General features: G+C 50.3%; 1 protein-coding gene across 10 annotated transcripts in view; it reads left to right on the top strand.

Moving 5' to 3' along the window:
• The window catches only part of LOC139264307 (uncharacterized), a 382,502-nt gene that overhangs the window by 71,789 nt on the left and 291,695 nt on the right, over positions 1-19,018 (top strand). For all 10 annotated transcript variants that reach the window (XM_070880566.1, XM_070880561.1, XM_070880557.1 and 7 more), the window contains one exon: positions 16,916-16,991. In XM_070880566.1, the coding sequence (XP_070736667.1) occupies positions 16,916-16,991 (76 nt within the window). The remainder of the gene's footprint in view (positions 1-16,915; positions 16,992-19,018) is intronic.

Genomic DNA, 19,018 nt, shown 5'->3' with positions numbered 1-19,018 from the left:
TTTGAGACTCGTGCGTCCCCACAGCTTATGCCTAGCCTGTGAGGCACCTGTGAGTGTCAAACACTCCTAACCCCTTCTTTCCTAGCCTGTGACACACAGTTGAGCGTTTTCGAGGCACTCCTAGCTTCCCTTACACTGTTCTGACATAAAACTCACGATCAGGAGATGTAATACAATAGAACTGAGACAAGGTGATTCCAAGAGGAACTTAGGCTTCCAATTTATTTGACGAGGTGTATCTCAATAAACAGCAATACGCCAACAAAACAATCCCCCTAAATCCCACTAAACGGACACAACGAAAGTTTAGCAGTACAATGCCCAACCTCCCACCTTTCCTGGCCTAACTGAGTTGGGAGTTCTGGGGACCAGAGGTTATACTCACTACTGTACCTTTTGCAGTCTGGTGGTTTGTTTCTTCGATCTTCGGTGTCTTCGGACACTGGTTTTCCTTCAGTGTTGAGAGGCTTGCTGGTTGTTGAATCACGAGAGCAAAACACACACACACTGGGTCAGAAACCTCTTTTTATAGCCAGATATCCAGTCCGCCTCTCGTGCTGAAATCGATCCTTCCCATTGGTGGGCTTTGTGATTTTGAAAAATGCAGCAGTTTTAGATTATTGCGGGGTTATTTTTTTCCACTGATGTTAACCTACTCAAGGTTTGAGTAGGTGTTAATTGGGTTGACCTCCTGTAGCCATTGTGTAGGCCCTTGGTTTGTTTTGGGTTCCCTAGTTTTCTGAAGGTCTGCATAATTTCCCTTCATAGTGTAAACATAGGGAAGACAGTAGTCCGATAATGGTGATGAGTCAGTCCCACAGTTTTCGAGCAAGTGCTTTCCCATTGGCTTGAAAGCCCCATGCTTCGGGCTGACTCTGTCCCACCATTGGCCCTCCGGTGTCCTCCCCCGTCCAATCACTGCTCTGCCAAGGTCAAACCGTCTCGGTTTCAATTCACATTGCAGCACAGACAGATCCCACAGCCCTTTTCCTTCTGGGTAAAATGAGGGGGTTTTCGTCCTCCCCTACATAATCCCCCATCTGACACAGTCAGACACCACTCGAGTGTGTCAAAGTTCAGGGTGGTGAGAAAACCCTCGGTCTCCCAAATTGCCCAACTTTCCCCAGTTTAACTCTAAACTGATCCCGTCGATATATATCGTAATTCCTTTTAACGCGGTACAAAACACAGAATCCAACAGGTTACAATATACAACAGCAATATACATATATGTACTTAAGGTTACAGCAGTAATTGTACATTGAGTCTCATTTCAGTCTTAACCGTAAAACAAAGAAATCTGCCCTGCAAACTCCTCAGGGGCCATGTATGAAAACGCAGTCATCCCTGGGAATAACAAAACCGCCTAAATGTCGCGGTCAAGCTTTGTTTATACGCCTTGAGTGTTTAGCAACGGCTCTCCCGTCTGTGTAGTAGCCTGAGGAACTGCTTTCTTTTTCTTTTTCTCCTGAGCTTACAGCTTGTAACTTGCAGATATGCTACAATCAGGAGTTGGCCGATTGCTAAGGCATGCGATCCCACCCGGATCCACGCAGGTATGTCTGCCCGTATCCCCAAATCCCACCATGCTGGGGGTTTAATCTGGGCAATCTCCCCTGCTAGACTTTCAGTTTTCTGCTCCATGGTGTAAAAATGTTTTTGAGACAAATCCACTGCCTGGAGGAGGGCTGTAAGTTTCTCAGGTAGTGGGGCAATGGGATAGCCAAAATGGGCTACATATTGTAGGTGGCTGAGGTTGTTTTGTGCCATGAGGTGAATCGTGGAAAGTTCAGGGATGGGTGTGATTCTGGTGTGTGCCACTTGAACCTCTGCCCTGGGTTTAAAGCAAAAGCTGCTGTACGGTATTGGACACCACCTTTCCGGTCTGTGTTCATACCGTTGGGCACTTGTGGTGACACAATATGTCCCACCGCCTACATATGCTACCTGTGGAGGCATGTGGTTAGGGGCCGTTACCTCCATTGTGCAATTGATAGGCTCTGCCCCAGCAGTGCTGAACTCGCATTGTGGCCTTGCAAAAGCATTCAAGTGCTTTGCAAGGTTACCTGTGCTCCCCTGCTCCGACAACCCGAGAGGTCTGTACCTGTCACAGTGTGCTCCCACATTGTGACATAATGTGGGACCTCTTGGAATCGAACATGCACCCCTCCACGAATGACTCCCACATTCTCCACTCGGTACAGGGGTGCTGGTCGTGGGGATGCCCCCATCACGGGCATCCTGACCACCACACCCATGATGGTATGGTTTAACTTTCCACAGTCCACCGGTACCGGGTAGGCTTCCGATGCTACACGAAGTTGGCAAGGACTCAAAACATTATCATAAGGGTGCAGTGCTGCTAAGTGCTGCTTGCTGATCCAGGAGGGAACCTGTCCCTGTCTCAGATCCTCGAAGTTACTCCGTCCCTCTCCCAGGCCCCATAGAGCACACACCTCATTTTGGACAGCTTGATCGGAGGCGTTTCTGTCCTCCTGAATCAAGGCTTTTACAGCCCTGGCCTGTGCCTCCAATTAAGAGATAATCTCCTTTTAGGTGTCATTGCCACCTCTTCGTGGAGCGCGGATCCCACTACGGTATTCTCGTCCCCCAGGATTTTGCGCAGCTGATTTTTTAACCCATTTATCTGGAGGGCCAGCTGCATGTTATCCAAACTGTTTATGGCGGACGCCCCGGTGTTAAACCCTGTGAAAATGTCATTTAAAGTGCCACGCCTCTGCCTGCCCGGTTCGGCTCTATCCCACTGTTTATACAAGTCTGTCACTTTGACATCCCCGAAGTCCAGTTCATAGAACTTTCGGAACATCTTCCAAGCAGAGACTGGTATAACAGCTCGGTTTCCCGGGGGCAGCACGTAGGTAGGCGGACTTCTGTCAGATTTAGCACCACTGATGCCACCGTGTAGTGTACCCCCTGATAAAGTAGTTTCTCGGTAGGGACCAACGCTAAACCATTCCCCGGCCCCCTGGTTGTTGTCGGGCACCCGTGTGGGACGGTGGGTTTGGCCTTGGGTGGGGGTTTTCTTTCCCGAACTACAAGTTCGGTGGCGTTTACTGGTACCCGGGGATTGGGGGTTACACACGCCTCCCCGCTGTGATCCCATACCACCTCATCCCCGACATCCTGCCACCACCTATAGAAAGCAATGGAGACCCCCTCTGAACACATGCGAGTGGATCCCCACATACACAAATAAATTCCTTGGTCGTACGCCCACCATTTCTCCCAGCACACCGTTACCCCGCCAGATGACCCCATGATGGTTCGGTCTCCCACGTCCCTCTTGAGCTTTCTGAGCCACCACCACCGTCCCAGAGGTATGTCCCCTTGGCAAGTTAGGCATACCTTCCTGCCTTCTGTCACTCTCACTCTGGAAGTGGCCACAGTGATCTCCTGGCAGGGGATGGACGCTTCTCCGTTGGTAAAGTCCTTATGGTTGGAGTACTTGGTAGAGTTTGATCCCAACCACCCAGGCCATCTCCCCTAGTGGGAGTAGATGACCCGGCCATCCACCGCTGGAGTCCCTTCTCCTGTGGTCACTGTCGGCGCTCTGCCCCCGGAGCATCCGAAAACCAGGGAGTCCTCGGTGTCCGGTGCAGATCCTTAGCGATACCAGCATTACTAACGTCCAGTAGGGAGGTGTTGACATCTGAAAGGAAAGAACAACATGGCCTTGCCTTGAGAGACCTCTCCAGGCTCGGCCCGCGTAACATGTTCCAAACATAAAATGCTGCACCCAACCGTTACTGCCTTACCTAAACACATATGCACACAACACAAAGTAACAAAACAGGAAGGGAAAATATATACATCGCCACCCGTCCCCGGGTGGCCAGGCTACATCCTGTCACTGTACAGGCGTCGTCGACCACTCGGCTGACCGTACCCTGGGGACCAGGATGCCCTCCGCTGAGGGGCTCGTATAGTCCCTCTTAATGAGTCTTGTGCTGCCCTCCAAGGCCCTCCCGAGCCCCGGATAATCGGTGGGAGACCCTTGCTAGCGCAACAGAGCACCCTCCCTGCTGTCTTTCGCCTTCTCGGTCTGGGGCGGGGAGCTAAGTAAACAGGGGACCACGGCGCCCTGGGCTGTGGCACTCTGTCAGTCCTCCTTACTGTCGGTGCAGAGTTCCATGTTATGGGCTACAATGCTATCTCCTCCACCTCTTGGGCTAGCCCCAGCTGATCCACCATGGGAGGTTCAGCTTCCCCTCGGACCTTGCTAATTGTAGAGCCTTTCTCCCTACTTCTGTTAGTGGGCTGGGAACCTCTACCCAGTGGTGGGATAGCCTTACTGGAGCAGTGAACCATCCCCGGCTGTAGAGCTTCGGGCCCGCTGCCTCCTCCGGAGCCTCCAAATCCACCGGGGCCTGTTCTTCCCCCAGTGCCTGATTCCCTTCCCTTGCTCGTCCCCTCTGTTTTTTTACCTCTTTTGGGGTCAAACAATTTACACTGATTAATGTGATACCCCTTCACCCGGCGAAGCAATTGAACCGCATAGACCATAGGGCTAGCCTTGTCGACTATGCTGTATGGTCCCATATACAGTGGTTCAAATACCCTGACCCGGGCGAAGCTTCTCACCATCACCTGGTTGCCCACCTCCCAATCATGGTGACTGCGGGGTCCCAGCAGCAGCCGATTGGCACGGTGCTGTTTACCCAAGTTGTTGGCCGCCTGCCTGTGAATCTGTTGAAGCTGTTCAAACAGATTCCTGATGAAGCGGTCCCGGTTCACCTCTCGAAGCTGCCCTTCAGTGAGAACCGGCGCCAACACATGCACTGGGGTTCTCATGATCCGGCCCAGTCATCAGCTCATGGGGTGAGTACCCTGTGCTCTTTGACTGACTGGCCCGGATTCCCATGAGGACCAACGGCAAGACCTCCACCCACTTGTTTGGTGTGTCTCCCGTCTCCTTGCGCAGCCTTTCCTTTAGGGTCCGGTTCAGGCGTTCTACCGGGCCTGAGAACTGAGGGTTGTAGGCGACATGCCATTTGGCTCTTATCCCCAGCACTTTTAGGGTGGCCTGCATCACCTGGCCGGTGAAGTGGCTTCCCTGGTCGGACTCCACGATTTGAGGTAGACCCCACCGAGAGAACACCTCCCTCACCAGGATTTTTGCAGTCCCCACTGCGGTAGCTGTTCAGCAAGGGAAGGCTTCCACCCACTTGGAAAACACATCCACCAGGACGAGGCAGTATTTATAGCCTCCCTGGGCGGCCGGTAGGGGTTGATATAGTCGATCTGGATCGACTGCCATGGTCCCTCTACCGGCCTGACGTGTCCCATAGACACCTTCCTTTTCTGAGGGTCTGGGTTGTTTGCAGCGCAAACCAGACAGCCCGCACAGAAGTTGCGGACGTCTTCCCGGAGGCCTGGCCACCACCCTGTCGGTGTTGTGGCGGCACTACCCATTTGTCCCCTTTAAACAACATGCCTTCCTGCACAGCAATATCTGCAGCACTGTGTGGGCCCTCTGCCTTTTCCCCCTTTTTGATAGCAGCCAAGGCAGCCTTCAGGACCGGATCCTGCATCTGGACTACTTTAAGGTCCGGAGCCGCAGCCGCCCCTATGCTCCCTTGTGTCCCTGGCTTGCTTCTTGCTGCTGCTATCCTGCCTGCCTCGTATGGGTCCCATGGGCGATCTGTATGAGCACCTTCCCTTGCCAGCAGGTCTGCCTGCTGGTTACCTTCCCCCCATGGCTCAGTTTTGGAGTGGGCCTTTACCTTATGGATATATACATCCCCGGTTTCTCCCACTGCAACCATGATCCTTTCCAGCAGGGGTTTGGTCACAAGGGGCTTCCCATCCGCAGAGGTGTACCCCCGGCGTGACCAAATCGGCAGATACACTGTACACGAATTGCAAGTGAACATGCTGTCCGAGCAAATCGTGTATGGGGTAGGGAATTCCTCGGGGTGTGTGACCACATACATCACCGCCCAGAGTTCCGCCTGCTGGGCGCTCAGGGTGCATGGGAGTTTAAGAGCCAAGGCAATCCCTGCCTTGGGATCCCAAACTCCGCAGCCCGTGAGTCTTGTACCCGCGAACACTGAACTGGAGCCATCAACGTAGATCTCGCGGCCTGTGGGATGTATCCCTGCCCGAAATCTAAAGTTGATGTCCCATACCCTCTCCACAGAGCATCTATGCGGCTACCCTGGATAGATTAAATTTGCTGCGAGCCTAGGCTCGCAGAGGCCCTTGACCTTTAAAGTCATTTGGGAGAGGAGGAGGGTCCAGCGAGTGATTCTAGCACTGCTCACTGACCCGTCCTTAATCCTCCCGTCCAACAGCATCTGCGTCGGGGTATGATGGGTGAGGAGTGTAATGGGGGATACTCTGGTAAAGATCTGAGCTCTCGTTACTGCCCAGTGGGTGGCAAGCAAGTGCCTCTCACAATTGGAGTATCCCCTTTCTACCTCCGTGAGGACCCTGGAGGAGTACACCACTGGTCTCAGCTGACCGTTTCGCTCCTGGAGCAACACTGCACTTAAGCTGTCGCCACTGGCTGCCACCTCCAGGAAGAATTCCTCCCCCACCATCAATTGCCCCTAGGGCTGGTGCTACCTGCAGGTCTCTCTTAAGACGGACAAATGCTGCCTCACAGCCCTCGTCCCATTCCCACTCGACCCCCTTGTGTAGGAGTCTGAGCAGAGGGGCGGCAGTGGCTACATAGTCCTCGATGAAGTCCCGACAGTAGCCAGTGATTCCCAGGAAAGACCTTACCCCCGGCACATCCCTCGGGACAGGGAGTTCCTGCACTGCCTTTCTTCTAGCCTCATCAATGGCCCTTTTTCCTGCCCTTATCGTCAGGCCCAGGAATTTTACTTCTCCTAGACCCATCTGGGCTTTCTTGGGGTTAACTTTAAAACCCCCTTCCTTCAGTAAGACCAGCAGCTCGGCCAGCAGTGGACCGTGTTCCTCACTGCTGTCTGTGAACAACAACAGGTCGTCCACATACTGGACCAGCTGGTGTGGTTGGCTGAAGCCTTTTAAGCAGTTCGCCATGCATTGGTGAAAGATGCTGGGACTGTTATGAAAGCCCTGTGGGAGGCAGCTCCATGTATACTGCTGTTCCCGGAAGGGCTTTCTTCCCTCTGTACAGGGATAGACCAGAACCCGTTGAATATGTCCAACGCTGTGAACGTGGTTGCGGATGCAGGGATTTCCCCTATCCCATCTGCAACTGCCGCTACTGTGGGGGCACAAGCTGGGATGTTTTTATTGAGCACCCTATAATCCACCGTAGCCCTCCAAGAATTGTCCGGTTTCCTAACTGGCCAAAGCGGGGAGTTGACATGGGTGGCTATGGGTCTCAAAACACCCTGCTCGACAAGCGAGCTTAAAGCTGTCTCCAAGTCTGCTTCTGCCTCTCGGGGAAAGCCACACTGCTTTTGCGGGCGGGACATGGGATCCCCATCTATTCTAACCTCCACTCCTGTGACTCTCCCACAATCGTGTTTATGGGTGGCAAATGCTGCAAGATTTGCTTGCACATAGGCCCGGTACTCGGCCGGGGTGTTATCGACCAGAACCTCCAGGTCGCAACCCCCTTTTGGCTTCATTGTACACAGAGTCCCTTTTCCCTGTTTCTTATCAATAACCATGACTTCTCCCTCTGCTCCCGTGCCCACTGTGCCCCATAGACAGTGATTCCTCAAGTCTACTAGGATCTGGCAAGCGATGGTGAAATCAGCCCCCAAGATCCCTTTTCCCACCTGCTCCCAGTTCATCAGGACGCACTTCCACTGCGAGCGGGACTGAGAAAAACCCAGCCTTCTCATTTCCTGTGAACCCAACTAGTTGATACAGCACCCCGTTTGATAGAGGTGAAGTTGCGGTGTCCTCCGAATGGACTATCGTGCTGGAAGCACTAATGTCCAAAAGGTAAGTACCCAATACACCCTCAACCTCCATCTTGACCCAGGGTCGTCCCCAGGGGTCGTATTCTAGTGGGCACAGGTATGCAGGCTGGGTCTGGGCTAGTCACGGCCTCTGTACTGGCAGGTTTGCTGGTGCTTCCCTGCCTGTTGCCGTGGCTACCTTCCCAGTCCCATCCAGCACTGTCCTCAATGCAGCTACTATCTCGTCAAGGGATGGTGAGGAGCTCCCTCCACTTCCCCCACTCTGGGCGGCTCCTGAAGGACTTCTCCCCCCATATCTCTTTACTGGGCTCCTGCAATCCCTTTTAAAATGCCCAGCTTTCCCGCACCCGTAGCACACACCCTCCTTATCAATCGAGCGGCCACCCTCCTGGTGCCATTCCCTTTTGGGAATTGAGTTGGGTTTTACTTCATTTACCTGAACTTTGGAGGTTTTCTCCTCCCCTCCTCCATTCCGTTGGACCAGTGCCAGTTGCCTGACCACTGCTTCCTCGGTGAGGTTGGGGTCCCGGGAATCGAACCACAGTTCTGCCCTGGCCTTGAGCCGGGGCAAGCAGTTTGCCACCAGCATCCTCAGCCAGTGGCCAGATTCGCCCGGTTGAGGAGCTCCCCACAGGCTGCGTGGTATACCACCCACAGCCTGTCCACAAATGCCTGCGGGGTTTCCCCTGCGAGCTGCCTTGTCTTTTCGACCTGTTCGAAAGGACTGCCGTCATCGAAGCCCATAGCCTCAAGGACGGCCCTCTGGACCTCAGTAAATGTACGCTGTCCCCTCCGGCATTCTGCCGGTAGAGCCTGGTACAATTTGCTGTTCAGAGAGAAGAGCAGCAGCTTGGCTGTCTCTTCCTCGTTGCACCCATTAATTTCCCCTGCCTGCATCACCTCCATGAAGTGGATAGATGGGTCCCCGCTGCGAGTGAGTTTGGCCAAATGGGCTATCATTGCCCTGAGTGATTGAACTCCATGGGGAATAATAAAGTCACTCTCCAGCACTCCCTGACCTTGGCCACCTCCCTGTGGAGGACCGTACTTGCGTTGCCTGACCGGGCACATCCACCCTGGTTCAGGATCTTTCTGTGCTGGTCCCTCTACCTCCGGCTGTCCCACCATACCCGGTGCAGCAGTCAGTGCCTGGTCGCCTGATCCATCCCCTTAACTGACCCTCGGCGGGAGCCTCACATCCCTGCTGCCGAGCAGGACACATTGGTTCTGCCCCCAGCCCTGGGTATGCTACTACCTCCGCGCCCCGCTCCTCCTGGTACCCCACCGGACAAACCACCGGTGCCTCAGGAGGTGGTCAGGCGTCTCTTGCCTTTGGATTCTCCTCTACCCCCCAATACTCTCCTTTGTCCTCTGTGGACCCTCCAGGTCCTATCAGGGCGACCATCTCCTTTGCCTGGGATAGAGCGTGGGTGAGAGTTTTAATCCTCTCCTGGCAGGGACCGTGATCTGCAAACTCACTGCTACTGGCCACTTTTTAGGCTGCCTGTATGTCTTTTAATTTATTCTCTAGTTCCCAAATTTTCTGGGTGTACCGAGAGTTCTGTTCCCGGAGGGACCCCTCACTACCCTTGGCCTTAGTGACCTGACACTGAAGATAATCCCGGCTATTTCGGAAGGTCTCCTCCAACTGCCTCTTCCCTTGCTGCTCCTCAGCTAATTCGGCCAACAGGTTGTCCCCAACCGCAGCCCGGATAGCAGAGAGCTCCTCTGATTTCTGAAGACTCTGTTCCAAGTCCTTCACCCGCTGGTCGAGCTTTCGGACTTGGCGGGTGAAGCAGATAAGCCAGATGGCCTTTTCCACCTTGTGGTTGTGGTCCTTCCCTGCTGTCCACTGAGCAGCAGCATCCACTGGGCGCTCTGCCCGTGTGAGGGCTTGTACCCAAGGTTTGGTGAGGTTCACCTTGCCAAAAATGTATGAGGAAATTCTCTCATCCATTTTAGTTTCCTCTCTTATCACCTCATCTGTTGTATTAACATCTCCTGTTTGCTTATGTCCTGCCGTGGTCATCATGTTCTGTTAGGGTTTCTCGGGGAGTGTTGTTGTGCTTTGGGTGTCTCTCTCTGGGCTTCTGCCCTCACAGTTTATGCCTGGCCTGTGAGGTACCCTGAGTGCTGCAAGAGCACCCCTGGAGAGACTGTCCACAGCTTATGAAGGGGGGTTTGAGACTCGTGCGTCCCCACAGCTTATGCCTAGCCTGTGAGGCACCTGTGAGTGTCAAACACTCCTAACCCCTTCTTCCCTAGCCTGTGACACACAGTTGAGCGTTTTCGAGGCGCTCCTAGCTTCCCTTACACTGTTCTGACATAAGACTCACGATCAGGAGATGTGATACAATAGAACTGAGACAAGGTGATTCCAAGAGGAACTTAGGCTTCCAATTTATTTGACCAGGTGTATCTCAACAAACAGCAATACGCCAACAAAACAATCCCCCTAAATCCCACTAAACGGACACAACGAAAATTTTTACACAAGTTTAGCAGTACAATGCTCAACCTCCCACCTTTCCTGGCCTAACTCAGTTGGGAGTTCTGGGGACCAGAGGTTATACTCACTCCTGTGCCTTTCTGCAGTCTGGTGATTTGTTTCTTCTATCTTCGGTGTCTTCGGACACTGGTTTTCCTTCAGGGTCGAGAGGCTTGCTGGTTGTTGGATAACGAGAGCAGAACACACACACACTGGGTCAGAAACCCCTTTTATAGCCAGATATCCAGTCCGTCTCTCATGCTGAAATCGATCCTTCCCATTGGTGGGCTTTGTGATTTTGAAAAATGCAGCAGTTTTAGATTATTGCGGGATTTTTTTCCACTGATGTTAACCTACTCAAGGTTTGAGTAAGTGTTGATTGCGTTGGCCTTCTGTAGCCATTGTGTAGGCCCTTGGGTTGTTTTGGGTTCCCTAGTTTTCTGAAGGTCTGCATAATTTCCCTCCACCTCAGTTTTCCTAACCTACTCAAGGTTTGAGTAGGTGTTGATTGGGTTGGCCTCCTGTAGCCATTGTGTAGGCCCTTGGTTTGTTTTGGGTTCCCTAGTTTTCTGAAGGTCTGCATAATTTCCCTCCGTAGTGTAAACATAGGGAAGACAATAGCCCGATAATGGCGATGAGTCAGTCCCACAGTTTTCGAGCAAGTGCTTTCTCATTGGCTTGAAAGCCCCATGCTTCGGGCTGACTCTGTCCCACCATTGGCCCTCCGGTGTCCTCCCCCGTCCAATCACTGTTCTGTTAAGGTCAAACCGTCTCGGTTTCAATTCACATTGCAGCACAGACAGATCCCACAGCTCTTTTCCTTCTGGGTAAAATGAGGGGGTTTTCGTCCTCCCCTACCCCTTCTTTCTATAAGGTGGTTAAGAAGGCATATGGAATACTTGCCTTTATTAGTCAAGGCATGGAATGCAAGGAGGTTATGCTTGAACTGCATAAAACACTTATTATGCCGCAGCTGGAGTACTATGTGCAGTTCTGGTCACCACATTATAGGAACGATGTAATTGCATTGGAAAGGGAGCAGAGGAAATTTATAAGAATGTTGCCTGGACTGGAGGATTTTGGCTATGAGGAAAGATTGAAGATGCTGGATCTGTTTTCTTTGGAACAGAGGAGGCTGAGGGGAGACCTGAGTGAGGTGTATAAAATTATGAGGAGCCTGGATAGTGGATAGGAAGGACCTGTTTCACTTGGCAGAGGGGTTAACAACCAGGGGACATAGATTTAAAGAAATTGGGGGGAAGTTTAGAGGAGATATGAGGGGAAATTTCTTCACCCAGAGGGCAGTGTGCATCTGGAACTTACTTCCTGATTGGGTGGTTGAGGCAGAAACCCTCACCATATTTAAAAAAATATTTGGATGTGCACTTGAAGTGCCATAACCTACAGGACTACAGACCAAGAGCTGGAAAGTGGGATTAGGCTGGATAGCTCTTCGTCGGCCGGCGTGGACACACAGGGCTGAAATGGCTTCCTTCCATGCTGTAAATTTTTATTATTCTATGATTCTTACATCGCACAAGCTTTCAACTTAGCAGGACCAGGTTGCCGAGGAGCCCATAACAAAGAGTTTCCGATACACATGGGGTGGAGGTTTCCCGTGCGCACCCCGAGTCAATTATCCCCACTGGGAATGCACTTCGTCGACGAGGGCCTCGTCACTAAATGGTTTTGCCCTCTTCTTCTCCCCCTCAGCATCATGATGCATATGCATTTCAGACACAAGTTTAAACTGTATATTATAACATTTTATAAAGTGTAAAATATCTTTCACGCCTGCTCTGTTCTCTTCTCTGCTCTTCTCTGCTCCACTGCCTTCTCGGTCTCTGCTCTCTCTCTCTCTCTGTGCCCATTCCTGTGCCTGCTGCATGTGTGGATGACCCCTGACCTCCCGAAATGCAGGAAAGCCAGTCACCAAAAAAAAAATTGCATGCGCAGAAGACCGTTGCTAGGGAAGCTTTTGTCTTCCATTCGCTGGGCGCACGTCACATTGCTGACCTTTCGCATCACCCATTTCACATCGCTGGCCTATCGCTGAGAGGAAAATCGCGATCCAAAAAATGGCTGATGTTCCAGCGATCGGTAAGGCTGAGACATCGAACATCGCTGGAACATCGCCCATTTTTGGGGCGATAGCCAGCAAAGTGGAATGTCTAGCCCCATATATATATATATATATATATATGATGACTAGCTGTGAAGAGCAAGGGTTTTATTTGCACCATAGTGAGGTTGGTGGGAGGAGGCAGATCTTTGATGGACTAATACTTCAAAAAATATGTGTGAAGGTGCTGCGAGCGAGTTTAGCTCTTGGCTCTCTAGCAAAACTAGCTATTGCATCGACTTCATGTTCTTCCTGGTCTTTGACATCAACGATGTCATCACTTTCAAGCATCCTCCGGGACATCTACCATTAGGCCTTTCACAATAATTATGTTATGAAGCGCACAACGTACTACCACAATTTGAGAGATGGTGCCTGGTACGTACTGCATAGAACTCAGGATCTAGCCAGGCATTTAAACCTTCCATTATGTATCTCAATGTCCTGATCATTTCACATATATCTTACTTTGTGCTTTATTGCAGGGCTCCTTTACAGCACTAGTTGTCCTATGAAGTGACGTAATGAGACATGGGAATAGCGTGTATACCTTGTCATCCAGCAACGATCCTGTCCCTTGTCACACTTGAAAAAGAGCTGGAACACTGGACTTGTAAAGCATAAAACCATCATGACAGCTCCCAGCATATCAGGAATTCACATGCAGGAAGCTGTGCATATTGTTGCAAATAATCTGCAATATTAGCGAATGGAAGCTTTTGCAGTAGACATAAATATGGGTGTTAATGAAGCCTATGAGTATAATCAATAGCTCCCACAATGCTGGGAATTCTAACAATTCTGTAAACATATACTGCCCTCTTAGTCACCTGTCTAGATTGATTGTCAAGGTGTATAAACTCAGCTGCCAGTGCAAGAGCCACACGTCAGCGCTCATAATGCATCAGTTCTCTTGAATGCAGGAAGCTGAGGGATGTAACTAATACTGACCGTGTTATGTACCACGATAATGGCACATCTTCATCCATAATCATACACAAGTCGCCAATGCAAAATGGTCAAACTAGTATTTTATTAACGACACCATAATAATCGCCTCAAACAACACAACAAATCTCCTTACCAGCAAGTTTAAAAAAAAAATTCACAACATCCCATTGAAACATCATCACACACAATCAACTTAAACAATGTCTGGACAAAGGCTCCTTCCATTAGTCATCCCACAGCAGCATCTAAGTGGCATATTCGGCACACACACTTACAACAATAGGATGCCTCCTCCTTAATTTTACCCGAATGCCTGTAGCAAGGCTGCTTGAGGGTTGCTGTGTATGTGGGGAGACAGTACAGGCCAAGCAGGACACCCTGGACCAGCTCTGGGCCTAGAAGGCCTGGCAGCAGACTCCACCGCCTCAGCATCGGTGGCAGCAGGCTCGGATGTAGACCGCAGATGCAAAAGCAGAGTGGCAGTGGTGGGAGCCGGAATGCTGTCATCTTGAACAAGGACAGCACCTTCGATTTCCAGCGACCCATTGGCACTTACCCGGCGCAGAGCCTCTGCATCTGGAACAATATGCGTGAGCACACATTGCTGGCCTGTTTCGGCACCATCACTTCCCTGTTGGACTATCAGGAACACAGAAAGGATGGCATCACTCTGCGACTGACTCAACAACAGTAACAACAACTTGTATTTATATAGCGCCTTTAACATAGTAAAACGTACCAGAGCACACTGAGCCTGAAACGCAGCAGTCAGAGTTCATGCCAGCAATCACTAACAGCATCACATCACAAAATCCTTGCATGGCTTGGGCCTGTGATGTGATAGCTACTGCCACGTCAGCCATGGCACGCGCCATTCCCTCTGGAACTCTACTGTTGCTCATTGAGTCCATCTGCCTCTGTAAGCGGGCAAGAATGGGCTCGATGGATGGCTGAGAGGCACGGGCAATAATTGAGGTGGTCTCCTCCAACCTCAGAGCAAGTGCGTCCATGCTCTGCAGGACCTTCTCCAGTGCACCCATGAGCTCGCGGTGCCTTTGCATGGACTCCCTGGACATAACCTCCAAGTCCAGGTCCACGTCTGCCTGTCAGCAGGACTCAAGGGTCGAGACACCCTCTGGGGAGCTGGCCTCCGACCTTTCCCTCGTAATGTGAATTGCTGTAGGCCACTGGCGCCAGGAGCCTCCGACTCTTTGAACCCTAGGAATTCCGGGTCTTCAACCGATGTGGTGTCCTCACTCTGTGTGACTGATGGAGTGTCCTGCTCAGTCAACAAACTGTCGTCCCCTCCCTCGTCATCTCCCCTGTTGGCCGATGTTGACAGATCATGGGCAGCCTGTCCCACTTCTGGCTCATCATCAGTAAGCACAAAGCCACGGAAGTGTGGTTAGTAGCACGGGAGGGGTCAGGGAGGTAAAAGGAAAACGGTTTTAGTCATTTATTTGTAAATTGGGTAGGCCATTTGCTATCAAGGGGCACGGATCTCACATAAGTCGCAAGCGCCATTAACATACCATCACTATCCACAGGGGGCTCTGCTTCACTGCCCACTACCACGCCAGTTCTTGTGCCATGAGGGTGGACATTCATTCTTCGACCTCAGTGAGGCCCTGTAGATCAGGCTCCCACCTCCGTTGCACTGCTGCTCTTTATGTTTGTGAGCCAATTTCGTCTACAATAAGAAATACAAAAAGGTGTGATTGAGTGTGCAGCTCATTGTGTTGCACATGCGCCTTCCGTAGTAGAGTAGCGCCTTCCATAGTAGAGTAGCTCCTACTGTTTGAAAGTGTGTAGATGTCCATTACAAGGTGCGTGGCTACACATAGTGCGTGTGGGAATGGTGGGATGAGATGAGAGCCACCTAGGATTACGGATGAGGCTGACGTTTTCCAAATGCGTATCAAGAATAAAGGGGTACATAAGAACATAAGAAATAGAAGCAGGAGTAGACCATTTGGTCCCTCGAGTCTGCTTCACCATTCAATAAGATAATGGCTGATCTGATCATGGACTCAGCTCCACTTCCTTGCCTGCTCCCCATAACCCTTTACTCCCTTCTCGCTCAATAATCTGTCTATCTCCACCTTAAATATATTCAATGACCCAGCCTCCACAGCTCTCTGGGGCAGAGAATTATATAGATTTACAACCCTCAGAGAAGAAATTTCTCCTCATCTCAGTTTTAAATGGGCAACCCCTTATTCTAAGACTATGTCCCCTAGTTTTAGTTCCCCCTATCCTCTCTGCATCCACCTTGTCGAGCCCCTTCATTATCTTATAAGTTTCAATAAGATCACCTCTCATTTTTCTGAACTCCTTCTGGTAGTGCGAGGAGGGGTGAGACTGAGTAGTGAACAAGAAGGTGCGTGATGCTTGCATGCGCAGGGCATGGCTGGTTAACTGACCCTCAACTTTTCAGGTGGTTTCACTAACCAAGACCATCGTCTGGTACACATAGAGAAGGTTGCAAAGACTTTACATTGTGTGAGACAGTGAGGTTCACATTATGGCATTGGTGCAGTCATAGAAAAGTTACTCACCCTGACGAACCTCGAGAAGTCATTGAACTTCTTGCGACATGGTGTCGCAGTTCGCAGCACTGTGTCTCTTGCAAAAACGTCCTGGGCCACCTCCCTCCAAAGTCTGCGGAAAACTGCGGAAGTTGCAGCACCTTCCACCTCCTTTCAAATGCCTCTATTAAGGCGTTAACGGCCGTGGCTGAGAAGCTGTGTGAATGCTGGCAACCTTCCTGCTCTTCTATTTTCCCTCTCTGCTCAGAGTGCAAAGTTGGAACTGCGCATGCACATACTTATCGTACCATGCCTTTAAGAATCGGCTGGGCCCGGGATCTATAGCGGCCTTTGTAGCATGTGCGTTTCATCTTCCATTTTAGTGCAGAGATTTTTGATTGGAGTGCCTGAGGAGAGTTCTGGAATGCCTGATTTAGCGCCCCCTTTCCCTCTTGGTGCGATTCAACCAAATTTCTCGGTTGCAGGCGCAAACATTTTGAATGGGGCTATACTTACCACCCCACCATAAATAACGTGGCATCGAATTTCCAAACCCTTATTCCTTGAAAGTACAAGTGCAGGTAGATAAAGCCATAAAGATGGCCAATAATCTTTGGGTTTTATAATTGAGTACAAGAGTAAAGGACTAATAATTTTATTCAAAGCTTTGGGTAGGCTATATTTGGAGTACTGTGAGAAGTTTTGGGTGCTACATTATAGAAAGGATATTAAGGTCACAGAGAGCATAAACTGTAATTTAACCAGGATAATGGCAGGGATGGGACACTACCGTTAAGAGGATGAAAATTGGGTGGGTTCTACAAAGGACGGATGATCGGTTCCACCAGATTGCCGCTTAAGTGGAGAAAGTGAAAATTGCCCTCAATCTTTTTGGTTTAATTTGTAGTTCTAATAACTTGTGATTATGTTCATTATACAGGACAACAAGCATATTGACTCCGGGAAGTATACTGAAAGTGGAACCTTACCATTAATTGATGAAAGACTAAAATCAGGTAAATGCTGGCTGAGTAGTGTTTAGAGATCATGTAACGTAAAATTGAGTGCTAGAAGTGAACTATTAAAATTCTCTAAAAATCCATCGTATTGTGTATAAACCCTGAAATTACTAGACCAGCACAGAAGGTCAGAAATTCCTGAGATTGGAAAGGACGGGGAGCCTGCAGGGGGTCTGAATTTGGAGAAGAACCTAATTTCACCAGGATTCTGACCAATTTCATTTCCACCCGAATTCTGGCTGGAATGGGGAATTGTGATTAGCTGCGAGTATTCTGCCCACCTCTCCTCATATCATGAGGGACTGTCTGGAAGAGTTCCTGGGCTGCTCTGGGAATTCTGCTCAACAAGCTCTTATAAGGCTTCAACGAGATGCTGAGAGCGTTATGAGTTCTATCGAGGCCATTGGAAAGGCCCCAGATATTTCCAAGATGACAGTAAGTAATCCCATGGGGATCGCTTAGCTTTATTAAATTACCCTATGGCTCCATTAGAAGCTGAAGATTAATTTGCTGATATTTTTCTTCAGCCTGGGAAGGACCATGGGGTGCCCCTACTGAAGTTACTATGGGCTGCTTTGCCTCCACCAACAGATCAAGGCAGGCGTCACTGATACATCCTTGCAGGCATGGGTGACCGACTGTGACTATGATAATGACCCTGACTCCGTACTTAACTATACCATACAGGAGCTCTGCTCCACAGCTCCTCTGCTGGTGGAGATGGGACTTTTGTAATTTTGAGTCTTGGTGCACAGGTCATAGGGCCATGTGTAGAATTTGTGGCATTCCAGCCATTGATAGTTACATGCAAATTTTTGCTTTGTGATCTTGGCAAACGTGGGTTAAAAAATTAAACTTAAAAATAAATTTGATTTCATGCTTCTTCTTTACCAAATATGAGGTGAGAGTGACTGCCCTTGACATTAAGGCAGCATTTGACCGAGTGCGGCATCAATCAGCCCTAGTAAAATTGAAGTCAATGGGAATCAGGGGAAAACTCTCCACTGGCTGGAGTCATACCTAGCACAAAGAAAGATGATTGTGGTTGTTGGAGGTTAATCATCTCAGCCCCAGGACATCGCTGTAGGAGTTCTTCAGGGCAGTGTCCTAGGCCCAACCATCTTCAACTACTTCATCAATGACCTTCCCACCATCATAGGGTCAGAAGTGGGGATGTTCACTGATGATTGCGTTCAGTTCCATTCGCAACTCCTCAGATAATTAAGCAGTCCATGCCTGCATGCAGTAAGTCCTGGACAACATTCAGGCTTGGACTGATAAGTAGCAAGTACAATTAGCACCAAATAAATGCCAGGCAATGAGTATCTCCGACAAGAGAGAGTCTAACCACCTCCCTTTGACATTCAATAGCATTACCCTCAGCGAATCCTCCACCATCAACATCTTGGGGGTCACCACTTAACTGGACCAACCACTTAAATACTGTGGCTACAACAGCAAGTCAGAGGCTGGGTAGTCTGCGGCAAGTTTCTCATCTGACTCCAAACCCTTTCCACCATCTCTAAGGCACAAGTCAGGAGTGTGATGGAATACTTTCCACTTGCCTGGATGAGTGCAGCTCCAACAACACTCAAGAAGCTTGATACCATCCAGGACAAAGCAGCCCACTTGATCGGCACTCCATCCACCATCTTAAATATTCACTCTCTTCACCACCAGCGCACCGTGACTGCAGTGTGTACTATCTATAAGATGCAACTCGCCAAGGATTCTTCGACAGCACTTTCCAAACCCTCGACCTCTACCACTTAAAAGGACAAGGGCAGCAGGTGCATGGAAACACCATCACCTCCAAGTCACACACCATCCTAACTTAGAAATATATTACTGTTCATCGTTGCTGAGTCAGCATCCTGGAACTCCCTCTCTAACAGCACTGTGGGAGTACCTTCACCTCGCGGCCTGCAGCGGTTCAAGTAGGCGGCTCGCCACCATCTTCTCAAGGAGGTCCTGTCAAAACCCAAACTAGGCATCATGAGCAGGTTATTGGTCAGTAAGTGGCG

This window comes from Pristiophorus japonicus, chromosome 5 (assembly GCF_044704955.1).
Source record: "Pristiophorus japonicus isolate sPriJap1 chromosome 5, sPriJap1.hap1, whole genome shotgun sequence".
NCBI classification, from domain to species: domain Eukaryota; kingdom Metazoa; phylum Chordata; class Chondrichthyes; family Pristiophoridae; genus Pristiophorus; species Pristiophorus japonicus.
The sequence above is the reverse complement of the archived record's forward strand: the minus strand, read 5'-3'. Positions and strand labels throughout refer to the sequence as shown.